Genomic DNA, 15,645 nt, shown 5'->3' on the forward strand with positions numbered 1-15,645 from the left:
AAACAACAACAACAGACCTTGACACTAAATAGGCCAAATGATTCCATGGGATTTAGTGGTGCTTCATGAAATGTGAAGCACAAGTCAGAATCCTTTTGTCTAGATGGCACTGCTCACATCTGACAGGACAAACTTCTTTCTTACTAGATTGTACACCTGAGTCAGGACAATTAAAAATAAAAAACTATAAAATGGCAGCACTTAAAGTCTGTCCTCAACTTCGAACACAGTGTAGCAGGAAATAAAAATTACAAGGGTTTTTTCTATTATTATTTTAATTATTGTTTTTTGTACGTGTCCTGACTAGTAGAAACATAACAGCAAATACCTCTGTAGAAAATGACAAGGTGACAAAAAGGTCTTTGGGCACTTTCCCGTGTTTTTAACCCATCTGTTTATTTGTAAGGTTTAGATTATCCAGACTATAATAGACAGCCTTTTTTGTGACATTTCATGGTGTTTTGTAGTTTTTACACTGAAAATTTAGCCAGAAATGGGGTAACACGCAGTGAAGCTTTTCCTAACTTTTCTAAACGAACAATGTTTAGATGTCAGAGTATCAGTAGGAATCTGTTATGCCCATCCCCTTGCATGTCTGCAGTTGTGGCTGCTGCAGCTGCTGCTATGCACAGTGATCGTAATGTTCACCTTAGCTGTAGCCCAGTCACTGAGGTAGGGCTAAATGCTTCCGTGTTTCCTCTGTTCCATTGGGATAAGTTTGTCCTTCTAACTGAATACAGGCAAGTTCAAACATTAGCAAAGTGCCACCAAAGATTATAACCAACTTTTTAATGCGCCAAACTTTTCTTGCTACTACAAACTACGGCTACAAAATCCCTGTGAATAATATAGTAGGGAACTGGTCAAAAACCCCCAAAATCCAATGCAATACAAAGCATCCCATTTCTATGTTTTGGTTTTTTTGTTTGTTTGTTTGTTTTTTTCTTCAGAAATTTCCCCTGCAGGTTAGAAGAACTTGTTAATCTCTTAGTGGAAGAGATTAATTGTGTTCGAAGTCAGTTTCACCATAGAAATAGGCCCTTCTGAAGCAGCTGAGGAATGACATTGGTCTTGAGTCAATCACGTTGCTTACTGGTCTTCCAATGGAGCCTGGGGTTCCTCTTTCAGTGGTAAAGCAACACATTCTTTCATTTCAGCATCCTGCTTAGTGGTAGCATGAGTAGTGGCTTCATGAGGCTCGCATGGGCAGCAGCCAACTTCTCCCTTCCTGCTCTTTTGCAGAATAGTAGCGCGAAAGTCTAAAGTTATCACTGCCAAGCGATACAATTGGAGGATCACAACTAAGATATTCTTAGCTGTAAAAAACACCAGCATCTGGCTGAATATTCGGAAGTGGCCCATCAGAATTGTACGTACAATGAAGAAGGGTCCGTCCTGTATGAACAAGCTGACCCCGATGTTCCACAGCTCTGAACTATAACTGCAGAGCAGCAGGCTAGGAAACTGCCTGCTCGACGTGGTTGGCTTGCAGACAATATGCTGTACTGGAAATGAAACATTTGGGTTAAAACAGCTCTTTTTAAACTTAGCTAGGATCAGCCTAAAGGGCAGCTTTTAGGGAGCTTCAATTATAAGTGCATTCAAATGTGAACAATTCAACGTAAAGCATATCTCATCTCTGGGATCTTAAGTTAAGCAGGTATTTACCTAATCTGTCCAAAAGAACCAAAATCCACTTCCCCTTTTCTACCCCACAAAGCTATCAGTACACTTTAAAACAAGAAGTTGTTCACTTAATTTTTCTACGACAACTTCCTCAGACACTTTTCTGTTAAATCAATGTGTTAAGCTAATTGTTAGGAAAGAAAAAACACCTTGAATGGAAACACTTCAGCTCATTCCAAGCAAAGTCCTTGCTTTTAAGAGATTCAGTTGCAGACTATTGCCTTTTCCATGTGTTATGTGATGTTTGATGAGAGGCAGTATCAGCATTATGGGCAGGAAGAAGTTGTAGTTCCAGCTTGACTTGTAAGACTTAAACCATAGGTACTTGCTTGCCTTCTGGACATTAAATCGTGTGCAACTGCTGGAACCTGTGTGGATGCATCTCCTTTACCTATAAAGGCAGTGGTGGGCTGGAATGCTTTTGGTGACATGGCATCTAGAGAGGGGTCGTCAGACAGCTTTGTGTGTGGTAGGTATGGCTGCATGTTATGAAAATTCATGAAGCTAAACTAACCTATTTAACTGGTGATGGGATGACATGAGCATAAAACCGGTAGTTACTGTGATGCAGTACCAACCACCAAGTAGCACAGCTTACCAAAATAACTCAATTGTTTGGGGTAGCACTGGGAAAAGGAAAAAAAAAAAAAAAAAGAGAGACTTAAGAGTAGAAAATGAGTTGTTGAAGGGGAAACACTTCTTCTGAAGCCTGTAGGCAAGGCTTTACCAGAAGCAGCTGATTTTTAATAGCTTTTAAGTTTTTAATAGTCTTAACTTCATTGCTGTAGTTTTATATAGCATCTATGAATTACTCTTTTAGGTCATAGTTAGGTGCAAGTAAACAATCTGATACCTGAATGAAAAGTACCAGTTGTGCAGCTGTATGGAGTTACCTAAAATAAACTGCACCCACAGTCAACATGTGCTGAATAACTTGATTTTTAATGAGTTAAATGTAACTATAGCAGGAAAAAAAAGCAGAAAACTAACAGCCAGAGGGAAAAAAAAGCACAACGCACATCTTACTTTACTTAAATTAATGCTATGTTTTTTTAAGTAGCATTTGAATTTATTTGGGTATGTGCAGTGGGTTGTTTTGTGTTGTTTGTTTTAACTCTGTGCAGCTTTCAGAGAATATATTTTACCAGTAACAAAAAAAATTATCAGCGATAAATTGCAATATTGCTTCTTCAGAAGGTGTTATCTGAGCTGAAATACTGCAATATTTTCCTACCTCCAAAATTGAAATCAAAGCCTAATGCTGTCCACAAAGAGAAAGCTAACTAAAAATTCCAGGAATCATTTTTCACTGTTACATTATTTGTTCATTATTTTAATTGGTGTGTCAGCCTAGTGGTCATCAATTTTGTAGAAGATACTGGTGTGGATAACTTATCTTTGGACTGATACAGTTGACTTGCAAACTTGTTGATATTGGAGGCCAAAAGGGTTGAAATAAATACGTTTTTATCTCCTTTGACCTAAAGTAGCCTTTCTGCCTGCAAGCAAATACCAGCCTGAGTTACCTGGATGTTGGGCCTTTTAGTTTAGGATAAGAATATACAGACCCAACACATTATGGTCTCGCATGTTCCCTGTGATCAGGTATTGTGTGCTGTGGTAACCCCTTGAGAGCCTGTGATATCTGTGTTTGGGCTGTGTTGTTCCCTGTGCCTGGTATTTGCTTATTTCTCTGTAGGATCCTGTAATCTCCCCAGATTTAAACCATGATAGAATCCATGGCCAGATCTACTCCAGCAGCTAACGTAGTGAAATTTACAGCAGTAACAGGCAACTACAGCAATGCTTCAATACAGCAGTTCCATTTTTTTTCTGGAAGTAGTATTTTATCTGGAAGGTAGAGGTTAGCCAGAAACAAGTGTTTCCTCGAAAGAGACCACAGTAGGCTTTCTTTAGAAAGTGTCACTGTCTTTGTCACATGAATTGCTCTTCAGCAGAAGCCCTGGATGTAGCCTGTAGCCTGTTCACAATGCCAAGACATGCCAGCAAAACCTTAAAGCACATGTTCTCATTGCTTCTGTGCGCAAGTACTAACCTGCAAGATCAAGTGGAAACTGTAACATACTCCAGGTCCACACAGCCAGAATTGCATTCATGAGAATATAATTCTTCCTATGGGAGGAGGAAAAGTAGTTAACAGTGAAAATGCAATTTTCTTTTGTGTTAACAGAAGTGTTTTCTGTAGTATTTGGAATGTCGTTTAAAGGGAGGTTGAGCTAAACAGTGATTAATGCTTGCTTCCAAGTGGTACTAGTAATACTGAGGAAAACAGGCACTTTTTGGTGTGGAATTCTTGCTGTTCAGTCCACGTGTTCCAGCTGTGCAATTATACTAAATTCCTGCTGCTGATGTTATAATGATATGTGTATGGAAATACCTCTACTTTGAGCTAGAGTCTATCTTTATCCCTGTAATGATTATATTCCCTGCAAGCTTGAAGCTTCTCTTCCAAGTCAGAAGGACCTCTTTCCCTGCTATGAAGCCTTTTCTGCAATATTAAAGCATAAAGTAAAAAAATGAGTAGTGTCTACAAGAGAACCTCTTCTGCAATTCTTTCTCCTTGTGATAGGTGTTCACTATTCAGCTCTCACTGCTGTGAGAGGAAGATGGGCTGACATTCTCTGGGAGATATCGCAATGTTGAAAGTTCACGCCAGAACTAGGCTGTTCCCTTTCTTCTTATCTTTGAATACTGTTGTTCTATGGTGAAGAAACTACAAATGAAATAACCAAAGAATTAACTTGGATAATGAGTCTCTAAAGCAAACTCAAGTTACTTCCATGTCAGTCTAAAACAATTCATTAACCTGAGAAGTTCTGTGTGGATCCAGAGTTTCAGCTGCTGTAGCTGTATGACCTGGTGCCACGTAGCAGTTATGCTACTTGTTTGGCTTTCTGTACCCTTTTGTTGTGATGAATGTGATGTGCTCCTCTGTTAGCAACGCATGAGTAATCTCTAACAAAGCTCATAGGACTGTTACATCTTTTACAGCAGCAACACAAGAGTAGGAAAACAGTGCCCTTGAATGTAGCCTTCTGTAATCAGTGGGAATTCAGTTCCCACTGATAGTAGTCTGGATAGTAGTCTCGATGCTTCAGCTAGCACAAACAAAGCTTCAAACTAAACAAATCTCTTTTGCAATATGCACATTATTTATGTCAGCAAATATTCCTTACCGTACATCCTCAATGTCCAGGGTTTCACTAGCAAATTCAAGTATATCTGCTGCTGTTCCTACAAACATGAGAAGCAGCTGGGACAACTGGTCCCGGGTGATTTCAACCCCAATTGGGAGAAGCCATCTCCCAACTACTAGAAGTAATAGAAAGGTCTGGTGGAGGGCCAGGGTCCATACACTCTCACAGATTGTGGAGAGCTGATTCACAAAGACTTTAGCCTGTTTAAAACACAACAACAATAACAAGCTGTAAATTCATGAGACTTAACAGTAAAGATAGCATCAATCCTTCCGCCTACTTTTGATCTCTTTCACACAGCACTAGAAGAAACCATTTCTGTGTGGTGGCTATAATTTGAAAAAGGCATATTAATACCAATTTGGGGTACTGAATACTGATTTTTTTTCCATACATCTTTTTTTTTTCTTTTCTTTCTCCCCTGTTACCGTTTTTTAGCTATTAACATTTGCAGGACCGTCATCCAGACACTCAAAATTCAGTAAGGTTTTGAGGAGAACAGTATGAGACTTTCTACCAACAAGTGTTAGTACTTAGCAAGATGTCAGCCACTTTTACTATGTGGCTTTGTAAAAACCACATTTTCTTTTGGACACTATTTAAGGAGATGGCCCAAAAATGACAGTCCTCTCCAATTGCTTTTTCCCAGCATTTCTTAAGTTCCCTACTAGGAACAGGAAAAGGTGTCCCACCGTCCGGATGATGTGGTGATCTGTGCTCTCGTTTCCATCACTGCTGTCCGGAGGCTGACTGATGTCATGACTGGTGACATTCAACTGAACAGCTTCAGGCTCATTACCGCAATACTGTCGAGAACAAAAACATCCCATAAGCATTAACATCAAGCACAGGGAGCAGATGTGTTCTGTGTCTGAAGGAGGTATGCAGTCTTGATAGTGGATATTTACCAGGGTACATGCTTGCTCTGAAAGCAGTACCCCTCTTGCTCAGGAGGGGAAAATTCATCTTTGCAGACAGGAGAGATGTGTTGGTAAGCCCTTGGGAAGCTGTAGGATTGTTCTGCAGAAGCAGATGTAAATTCAAAGGCTGGTGGATACCGTTTCTCTGCTAAAACTGCAATCTGCAGCTCTCTTCAACAGACTGCTGGGTTTCCTACATTGCTTTTTTCTGCCTGGAACAGTAGAGCAGGGTGAAAATCACTGTTTGCTATCTTATGCTTATGGTCAGACGCTCTGTATCCAAACTTGTTTTCCAAGTATCTTTTTTAAGCTTCTGCTGCCCAAAATAAGTTCTCTAAAAATGCAGTTGTTTTCTTTTTTTACTTCCCTCAAGGCTGCAGTGAATAGAGTTGAGCTGTAGGGGAATTTGGGTTGTATTTCCCCATTTCCTTTCCCTGCAACTTTGCCTATTTTTCAGGAAGTTCATAATGAGAGAGTTGAGATTCAGGAATAACTAGGAAAAATGAGCCTGTGACGTTGCCTGTCCCTGCAGAGTACAAAAATTGGTGCTTTAGTTTTTGCAGGCGTTGGATCCTGTGGGGAAGTCAATGTTGGCTAAAGCACATTGCTGGGTGCAGCACAGTGACTCAGCAGTGGGAGATGCACTGCTTTCTGCCTTTGTCCAGCAGATGTTCCTAGGGTAGCTAGGGCCTGGCTACTAACATCTGTCTTCATAACAGCCCTTACTATTTCATTGTAATAAAAAAGGGGTAGTTAGAAAATCCAACCAGGCTGTCATGAAAGACTTCTATCCCGCTCTACTTGTGCCAAAGAACGTCAAACGATTTGCATTTCTCCATTGGGCCCCCCACCATTTTATTGCACAAGGAGCGATTTTCTGCAACAATTGGAATGTGTGCGTGCATACTGAGCAGCTCTACTCAGCATAATGCCTGCCAATAGATGGGCAACATTTTCCAGCAAATGTCACAGTCTAAAACGTTTCAGATCCCCCTTTACTTTGTCTTTGATGATACTGCTCTGAGCAAGTGCTGCCTCTTGCCTGACGGTGTAGATAAATGGAGTAACTTCCTGTAGCCTAAAAAAATCTGGAAAAAAGTCAGGGCTTGTTGCTTTTAGAATTGGTGATAAAGGCTCTGACTGAATGCACGGCTTATTTGCACAATGGGTGTGCCAGCATTGAAAGATTGTCACCAAGATGTTGGGGAAATATTTCCATTTGCAGAATGGAGATCATGAAGTTCTGGGCTTGGAAGCAAGGATAGGCAGGGGCTGGGATTCTGTGGGGCTGATCTCCTGGTTGTCCCCACAGGCTGCTCCTGCATAGCCTGCTGTGGGCTTGTTTTGTTTTCTAGCTGTGCACAGGCATGGAGAATGATTAATAAAATAAGTTCACTTTATTTATGTCTTTCACAGGCTCCTAATATGCAGTTTTTGAAACCATTTCTGACTTGATGGGGGTTGCATGACTCCAAGAACCTTGACCAAATGGTGCTCCTTAGAGCCAGATCTGAATCTCTCTGCCTGCAGGCTGGAAATGGCGAACTGCATCTGCAGAGTCCGGCATTTAAATCAACCTCTCATTTTAATTTAAGTAGATTCCTCTCTTGGTTTGTTCCTCTGAATATTTATTAAGTGGTGATTGTGGTGGTGATTCACTTCAAAGTTTGGAAGCGAGCCTTTATTTTATATCATGTAAATGCATATAAATAGTCCTGTTGGTGCAGGACATATCTGCCTAATTGTGTATGCACAGTGACTTAATGGGAAAGCGACAAGGAAGAAGCCAGTACTAAGCTTCATAGGCAGATGAACATGGTTTGCCTGCTTAGCTCTACAGCCTTGCTACTCATAGTTGTCTGTATGCATGTGCAGCTGAACAAAAGTGCTTAATGGTTCCTGTGCAAAAATAAGACAAGAAGAAATGTATGCATGTTACAGAAATTCTAGCTAGGTTTGCTTCTTTTGTTTCTTATGAAATACAGCTGATATTCCTCTGATCTATAAAACACCGTCACAATGGAAACTGTCTTGAATGACATATTTTCTTAGTGCCCAGACTGCAAAGATCTTGCTGATGGAGCAGGGGGACCCCTTGGAATCCTGAACTAATTCAGCAGTTTTCAATTTGCTGCTTCTTCAGTGCCAGATAGAAATGAGGTCAGCTAAAACTTTTTGCAGCAGACCCAGCACTGAGGTGATAAAACTGCAGCTGGAATAGCAGGGCAGAGTGCCCTCAGCCCTGTTACCATGTGGAAGCTGACAGCCCCTGCCAAGCAACAGGTACCCCTCGCTCTGCATCGCTGGAAGCAGTGTCGCCATCACTATGGCAACACACACGATGTCAAATTCAGTATTGTGACTTTGCCTCATTTTGCTCCTACTAGAAAGCTGAAATGTAACACAGGGAGAAAAGATTGTTTAAGCTGTCTTCCTAATTGAGGAAGACAGTAGGTGTGGGAAGGGAGAGACGATGCACAGTATCTCTTCTAGAACAGTGATACACTGGAATTTTAGCTGATAAGAGAATCCCGTGTCAGAATGAGGCTGAGGGAATGGGCAGGAAAATTGATTATTTTCTTAGTGGTTAAATATATTTAAAAGGTTTGCCAAATATTCATCTTACTTTTAAGCAAAACACTTGCATGAATACTGTCCTGGCAGTCGGGTAACCTCTGCTAAAGGTGGTCAGGCGGTGCTTTGTGGCAGTAATATACAAGGTGCCTGAAAAGCTAAGAGGCATTTGTTCATTTAAGCTCTTAAGCAACTCAAGAATTATTATTATTTCTTAATGGAATAAATGGTTTTAATTTTCTTGCTGCTCTGTTTTGCTGACAGCAATTTCTTTTGCTCAGTACAATTTAATTTATTTTACAGAGTGTCTCCCAATCCCCAAATAATACTTTACTGCAAAGCAGTACTTTCTGTGCAGTCAGTATTCCACTTTGAATGATGAATGGCGTTACTTCTGTCCAGTTCTGTAGTACTTCAAGGCAGAATTGCCTCAGTCTTCAGGAGAGACTGTCCATTAGTGCGTGCCTGAAGTAACAGCACCAGCACAAGTAGTAGATGTTTCTGCTTAGGTTTTCAATGAGAGATCAAAGTTCTGATGCCTTAAAGACCACAAACTGTTCTGATGGTGTTTGTATAAAAAGCATAGACCCATTCTGTTATTATTTTAATAAGGAACACTTATTAAAACGAAATGTTCACCAGAAGAATAATACTTGTCTGGGTGCTGTTTGATATTGTTATGAGGGCTGCTCCCCTTCCAGAGGTGCTGCTTTTGAATCTGTTTGATTGTGCACTTCCAGAAGTCTCTGTCCTATTTCTCCAGGTATAAACTAAGCTGTTAACTTGATATACTCCCTCTTTAATTCACAGTAACAGTATATCAATAAGAACAAAGTATGCCATGTTCTAACATCATTTTGGGAAATAAACTGCTGCCTCTGACTACAGAATTAGCCTGTTTTGTGGACCAGATTTAACTATGACAAATGTTCTCAATATCCACGTTACCTGTCTGTGACTGTTTAAGGAGATCTGGCAAAACAAGATGACAATAAATTCCTGCTGCTGTATTTAGAAAAAGCCTCAGGCATTTTCAGTGTAAACACAATTTTGAATATTTGATTATACTTCTGTGGGCTTTAACAATGTTTCAAAAGAGAAAATAAGGGAATGTGTCCCCTTAGTCTAATTTATGGATCATCTTCTATCACTTTATCTTTCGCTCATTTTCTGCCAGGGTTGTGCAAAAATCCTATGGGGCATGCAAAAATCCCCTTTTCACTACATGGAAGTTTTATGGGGACTTGCAAACAGCTGGCACAGGGTAAGGGCTCCCTTGCTCAGCATGGGCAGTGAGCTTTGTCTTCACACTAACTGGTAACCCCAGCAGGAATCACTGCCTTTAAAATTGCTGCCACACATTTGGATCTTGAAGTGGAATCCAGACACCCCTTCCCAGATCACTGTATAGCACAGAGAAATTACTACAACAGCTAATCTGTGGTAGGAATCTGCGGATATTCTCCTACATTGCAGTAAACATGAGGTAATTTAAGAGCCTTTTAATGGATAGCTACTGCAATTTTTCCTTGCTTGGAGTTGTGATATCTGCCTGTAAATGCCATAAAACTTGTGATTTATTTTACAAAAGCCTCTAAAGCAATGAAATTCTTTCACCATCCTGAGCAAGATTCAAGCTGGTAACCTGGGGCTGAAATGCTGGATTTCATACTTCTAGACTTGTAGTTCCTCAGCCATATACAGATAGTCTCATTTTATCTAGGAAAGAGGTTAATTACTTGATGTTAGGAAATGCAGTTGTCCATAGTCCCAGCCGGACTGGGAGACCCACTAGCATAAAATGGAAAATTGGATAAAGGTCTGGCATTTGTGCCTAAATCCAGACCATCAGATAATTAATTTCAAACCAATCCATCATGTTTCATAATAAATACCTGTGTCCCATGGTTAATTTCCAGTAGCCACAATGATGGTACTATGCAAATCAGATACAAAAAGATTGCTGGGGAAAACCTGCAAAGGAAAAATAGCTTGGTATTATATCACATTGTAAATATCTCTTATTCTTTATCATTATCTCAACTGGACCTGGAGAATTCTACTTAGATTACAGTTCACACTGGGCAAATAAGAGTAGTAATTCTTTCTGAATTCCTCAAGCTGACATTGGTATGAATTATAGTTTCTTTCTTTCTTTTTTTTTTTTTGTAAGCCTAAGATCATCTAGAGCTTATTTAAAATCTCTTCTCAAAAACTACCCAAGTATTTTAGCTGTCTGTATTTCTATCATGGCATTCTCTGTATTTAAAACTAACAACAAAAAAAAAAAGTCTAACTAATGTGCTCTTCTAGATCTCAGGAAGGATGAGTCATAGAATCACTTGAGTTGGAAGGGACCATTAAAGGTCCAAATCCCCTACAATGAGCAGGGATGTCTACATGTAGAGTCATTCCACTGAATGGTGCTTGGTTAAAGGCTGTTGATCAGAATCCTGGTGGCAGAGAAACGTTGGAAACAGCATCAGTTTGCTGAAAACATCTCTTAAGTTAGATTTTTTCAGGGCAGACTAAAATGATTTATGAAAATGGGCATTGCCCTTCTTCCCCCAGTTGTGCTGGCAACTGTCTAATCTCTCTCCAGTTCCTTTTTCTTGTTACTCTCTTGTATAACTTGTGATGGTGAAGCTCTATGATATGAATTTGTTCAGACCTACTAGGGATGTTTCATTACTATTCCTCCAAGTATTAAGTGAGGGATGCTGATGTTACAGGATCGGTGGTTAAAGGAAAACCGACTGATGTCATGTACCTGGACTTGTGCAAAGCACTTGGCATTGTCCTGCGTGACATCCTGGTTGCCACATTGGTGAGAAATGGGATTTGACAGATTGAATACAATCTGGATAAGGAATTGGCTGGATGGTCACACTCGGAAAGTTGCAGTCAGTGGCTCAGTGTGCAAGTGGAGACTGGTGACAAGTGGCATTACTCAGGGACTGGTGCTGGGACCAGTGCTACTTAACATCTTTGTAGGTGACATGGACACTTCCATAAACTGGAAAAGGATGGATTTAGAAAAGATATTAGAAATTCCTTACTGTGAGAGTGGTGAGACACTGGAGCAGGTTGCCCAGAGAGGTTGTGAGTGTCCCCTACCCTGGAAGCACTCGAGGTCAGGCTGCATAGGACTGCAAACAATCTGCTCTAGTGGGAGGTGTCCCTGCCTGTAGCAGGAGATTGGAACGAGATGATCTTAAAGGCTCCCTCCAACCCAAGCCATTCTATGATTCTGTGTTTTCCTATAAAACGTGACTAGTTTTTGTTTTGCAATTCTTATAATTTCAGATTAGGAATAAGGCTGTCCGATGCCAGCCCTGCCATAGTATTGAGTGAGCATCACAGTGATGCTTCTGAGAATGGCAGCAGCCTCTGCACCACATGTACACCTCAGGCAGAACAATAAGGACAGATTCAAGACGCTTGTTTAGTTCCATCTGTCTTGTCAGCAGCACACACAGCAGTGAACTTAAGTTGCTGATAATTGTGTTCCTGCAGCAATGTTTTGGTCAAGTGTAGTTGGATGTGTGTTAGCTCATATCTAGAATATACCTTTATTTTTGTAATAATGACTTTTTCAGAGGAGACTGTTTTGAGGAAGATAAACAACCAAAAATCCAGCTGTTCAGGAAAATGACCAGTTTGCTGAACCACTCTGAAAAGTTTCAGTTAATCCCTCTAAATAAGGTGGTCTTGAGTTGCTGCGTGTTGTTTGGTTTTTATAGTTGGTTTGTGTTTCCTTTTTTACATTTTGGTTGTTCTTGGGGTTAGAAAGTGTATTTGAGTGTTTGTTTGTTTTCCTCTTCCTGATGTTAGTGATTCTGTGGGGTTTTAGCCTAGTTATTTTGGGAGAGAACACACCTCTCAATTGAATTGGAGTACTACTTTATTTTACAGTATTTCCTGTAGGACATGAGCACATGAGAAATCCATCCAGCTGGCGAGTTAGCAATGCTGAGCTAATGATGGCAGATCTAGCCAGGAAAGTTCAGGCGCTTTAACCCTGCCTTTCTTTCAGAAGGAGCACTGTAGAGCAAATATTACTTGGCCAGGCACACAATATTACTCTTTCTCCACGTGATCTATTTAATTATTTCTGCCGATGCAATAAGAAACTGTCTATTGTGTATGGAGAACATACGAGGCTTCTGGAGGCAGGAGAGTTCTGTGGTACAGACTGTCCTTTGCTTGCGTTAGCAGACATACATGAAGGTATTTCTATGATGCTACTGGTTCTGAGTGTGGGTGTTTGCCACCAGAGCAGAAAGTTACCTTGCTGTGATTAGATGCTGCTCATTTGTCTGCAGTTCTCACCTACAACATAACTTACTGTGCTTCTTAAATTGCTGGACCATATCCATTTTCCTTCTAGCTAAATTTAGCCCAGATTTCTAGCACACGTTCATTAAGAAGAATCCACTTTCTGCATCTCTTTTTTAACTCAATTGTCCAAAAATGGACTTAGCAAATGTGCCTTCATGAAGCGTCTGCTGCCTCTTCCTCACCCCAGTGAACTGGGTCTGTTCACTCTGCCTCTGATTTACACATGTGCTCTGCTGCTGTTAAATTTTCCTGTATTCCAGAAAGAATCACTGCTTTTAATACATTTAAATTTAGACTATGGAACATTTATGTGGATTGTCATACAATGTCGTTTCTGTTATAATGAATTTCACAGGTTGCAATAGACAGAAATAGAAGGTCATGGAAATGGCTGGGTTTTTTTGTTTTTTTTTTAACCTTGAATTTGTCCCAGTGACACTGGGACGAAAATCCTAAGGTTTGAGTTTATAAAGAAAAGGTCCTAATGAAACCTGGGCGATTAGCTCCATGCATAGTTCCCTTTCACCAATCATTTGCTTTGGCTGACTGACGCTGCTGATGAGCTGTAGATGACTGCAGTCATTCCTTATGTATGTGTAAAAACCCAAGTGCTTGGGCAAATTCTGCTGTGACTAACTTATTTTGCTCACTTCCCAGGCACTCTTTCCTTCATGAAGGCTTCCCTCTGGAATAGCCTCTTACATTCAAATCCAAACACTTAAATGGCTCTTACTGTGAGAGTTCTTGCTGCTCCTCTTTTATTTGATGCTGAGCTTTCGTTCAAGTACTAGCATGGAAATAGCACTTTTGTGGGTAGCAGGGACAGGGAATGCAGTCCCAGGGAATGAGATGCCTGCCAGGAAATGACTTGCTAAGTGAGATGTGTGGGGCCTGTGGCATTTCTCTGCCTGTGCTCCTGACCAGCTGTGGCATCGTGGGGCCCAGTGACCCTGCCAGGGAATGCATGCCTCCATTTCCCCTGCCCGCTGGATTGGTGGCTCCAGAACACATAACTTTTGCCTGCAGCAAAGTTCCCACGTCTTTCAGCTGTTAGTGCACACTCACTATTGTACAAAGAGTTGGTTCCCAAGTCATCTATTGCAAAGCTGCCTGGAAGCCCTCTGGGTTTGGTCACAGACTAGCCAGGACTTCACCACTTTTTCACCACCCCAGGTGCTGCAGGGGGGAGACCGCAGCTCCCTGAAAGCGTGGCAAAAAGAAAGCCGGGGCAACTCTGTTCACAGGCAGCAGCCCCGCATCTGCAGCAAAATACACGCAAAGAAGAAAGAGGGGCTCCCTTGGAGCCAGCAGGATATACTCACCATTTGTAGCCTCTGCCTTGCTTGAACTTGAGCGTGAGTCCTGTCTCCAGGCAAAGTAGAAGATTGAGCAGTGCCAGCAGCCAGTACATAGGTTCTTTCTTCACTTCAGTCACTCTCCAGACCCCGATGAGGGAGTGCAGCATGAACAGCAGGCGAGTAACAAGAGCGTTGAGCAGGACCATCAGCTCCATCCCGGCCCAGTCCCTCTCCTCTCTCCCCACACGCAGGCCCAGTGCCTGTTAGGAGCACAGAGAAGCTGCCCAGGGAATCACGGCAAAGCCTGCACAACGCAGGCACGCAGCTCTTCCCTCTCCCATCTCCACAAAGGGGCCCATTATAACAAAAAAGAAACGGTATCGCCCCTCCCCCAGACTTCCTGAAAACTTTTTGGAGAGGAGAAAAAAAAAAGAAAGCTCACGCTTCCAAGCTGTAGTGCTTCGCAGTGCTCTGTGCACTGAGCACACTGAGCAGGAAGGGTTGCTGCATGTCCCCTCTATCTCAGGGACTGAAGGCCGGGGAAACTGCAGTCTCGCCCAGCTCCCATTTCCTTCCCAGCTCTGCTTGCTGTTCTTATCTCCTATATTTCCAGCAAATAGACAAAATGTAAGAAACATTAATGTGAATCTTCCTTAGTAAAACTTCGACTGCATTGCTGATGCTGCAAATCCTCCTTCCTCTCCCCTCTGCACAAAAGCTTTACTTCATGTTTGGGAACTTTTGAAATCATTCATTTAACATTGCTATAAAGAAAGCAAAGGCTGTGTACTTCAGTATTGGAATCCCTGTGTGCAGATATATCAGTGTGGTGATTAGTGTTGAGCCAATTGATGGAGAAGCAACCCCAGTGTAAGGAATTCCATAAATTGGACTGAAATCTGGGCTAACACCGGTGTTACCCACTAAACCAATAGAGTCAGACACAAAAGGCAGATTTGTTTGACTGTTAGATACCTGTTGACAGTCAGATACCTGTGGAATGAGCTTTAGAATCTTCTTGGGCGACAGCTGATAACGTACAGAGTACAGTAAGAGGTGCTTTGACATTTCTCATGGTAGTTACATTTTTATTTGAATTTACACTTCTGAAACTGAAATGTCGTCTGGATGAGAATTGTTACTTGCTCCAGTTTTGTGTTTGTTTCGCGTCAAAGGACTGAAGTTGAGATATGCTATTGTAAAATACCAAAGCAGATTGGAAGACAGGGAACCTACTATGACCCTCCAAAGGCCTAAATTCCTCACTGATTTAAAAACACTGTTCTTTAAAGATAAGGAAATATTTGTCTGAAAGTTGTGACCCTTCTAAGAAGAAATTTTCCTCAAAGGTTTCTCGCAGTGAAGCCAAGCCTCTTTGTCTACAAAGTGTTCATACCAATGCCAGCTGATATCCACAGGGCTAGAGGATATAGGAGAGTAGAATCCTGAAATATGACCCAGCCCAGAAAAAGGAAGACCAAAGGTCCTTCGCTCAGTGTAGGTCTCTCACTCAGGAAATGGCTGAGTAAATAAATAGGCTGTGCAGCCTGCCTTTCTGAAACAAAAAAATTATATTCCTTGTACTCAAGCAAAATAAATTCAAGTCAA

General features: G+C 41.3%; 1 protein-coding gene across 1 annotated transcript; it reads right to left on the minus strand.

The window, feature by feature from the left end:
• Positions 1–377: 377 nt before the first annotated feature.
• TMEM26 (transmembrane protein 26) lies at positions 378–14,372 on the minus strand. The gene is made up of 6 exons (XM_015866233.3): positions 14,062–14,372; positions 10,294–10,372; positions 5,597–5,710; positions 4,884–5,104; positions 3,743–3,819; positions 378–1,505 (listed from the first exon to the last, which is right to left on the minus strand). Exons 1-6 carry the CDS (start codon positions 14,250–14,252, stop codon positions 1,090–1,092), a joined length of 1,098 nt encoding a protein of 365 aa, XP_015721719.2. The 5' UTR covers positions 14,253–14,372; the 3' UTR covers positions 378–1,089.
• Positions 14,373–15,645: the final 1,273 nt, after the last annotated feature.

This window comes from Coturnix japonica, chromosome 8 (assembly GCF_054131305.1).
Source record: "Coturnix japonica strain WE chromosome 8, WE-NBRP24, whole genome shotgun sequence".
Taxonomy (NCBI): domain Eukaryota; kingdom Metazoa; phylum Chordata; class Aves; order Galliformes; family Phasianidae; genus Coturnix; species Coturnix japonica.

Bases quoted from the DNA above. Each gene is read 5' to 3' on its own strand.
- TMEM26 (XM_015866233.3), bottom strand. From the start codon at position 14,252: ATGGAGCTGATGGTCCTGCTCAACGCTCTTGTTACTCGCCTGCTGTTC. The intron at 5,105-5,596 runs GTGGGACACCTT...TGTTTTAAACAG, and splicing joins ATCACCACATCATCCGGACG to GCTAAAGTCTTTGTGAATCA. The intron at 1,506-3,742 runs GTTAGTACTTGC...TTTCATTTCCAG, and splicing joins GTTTCCACTTGATCTTGCAG to TACAGCATATTGTCTGCAAG.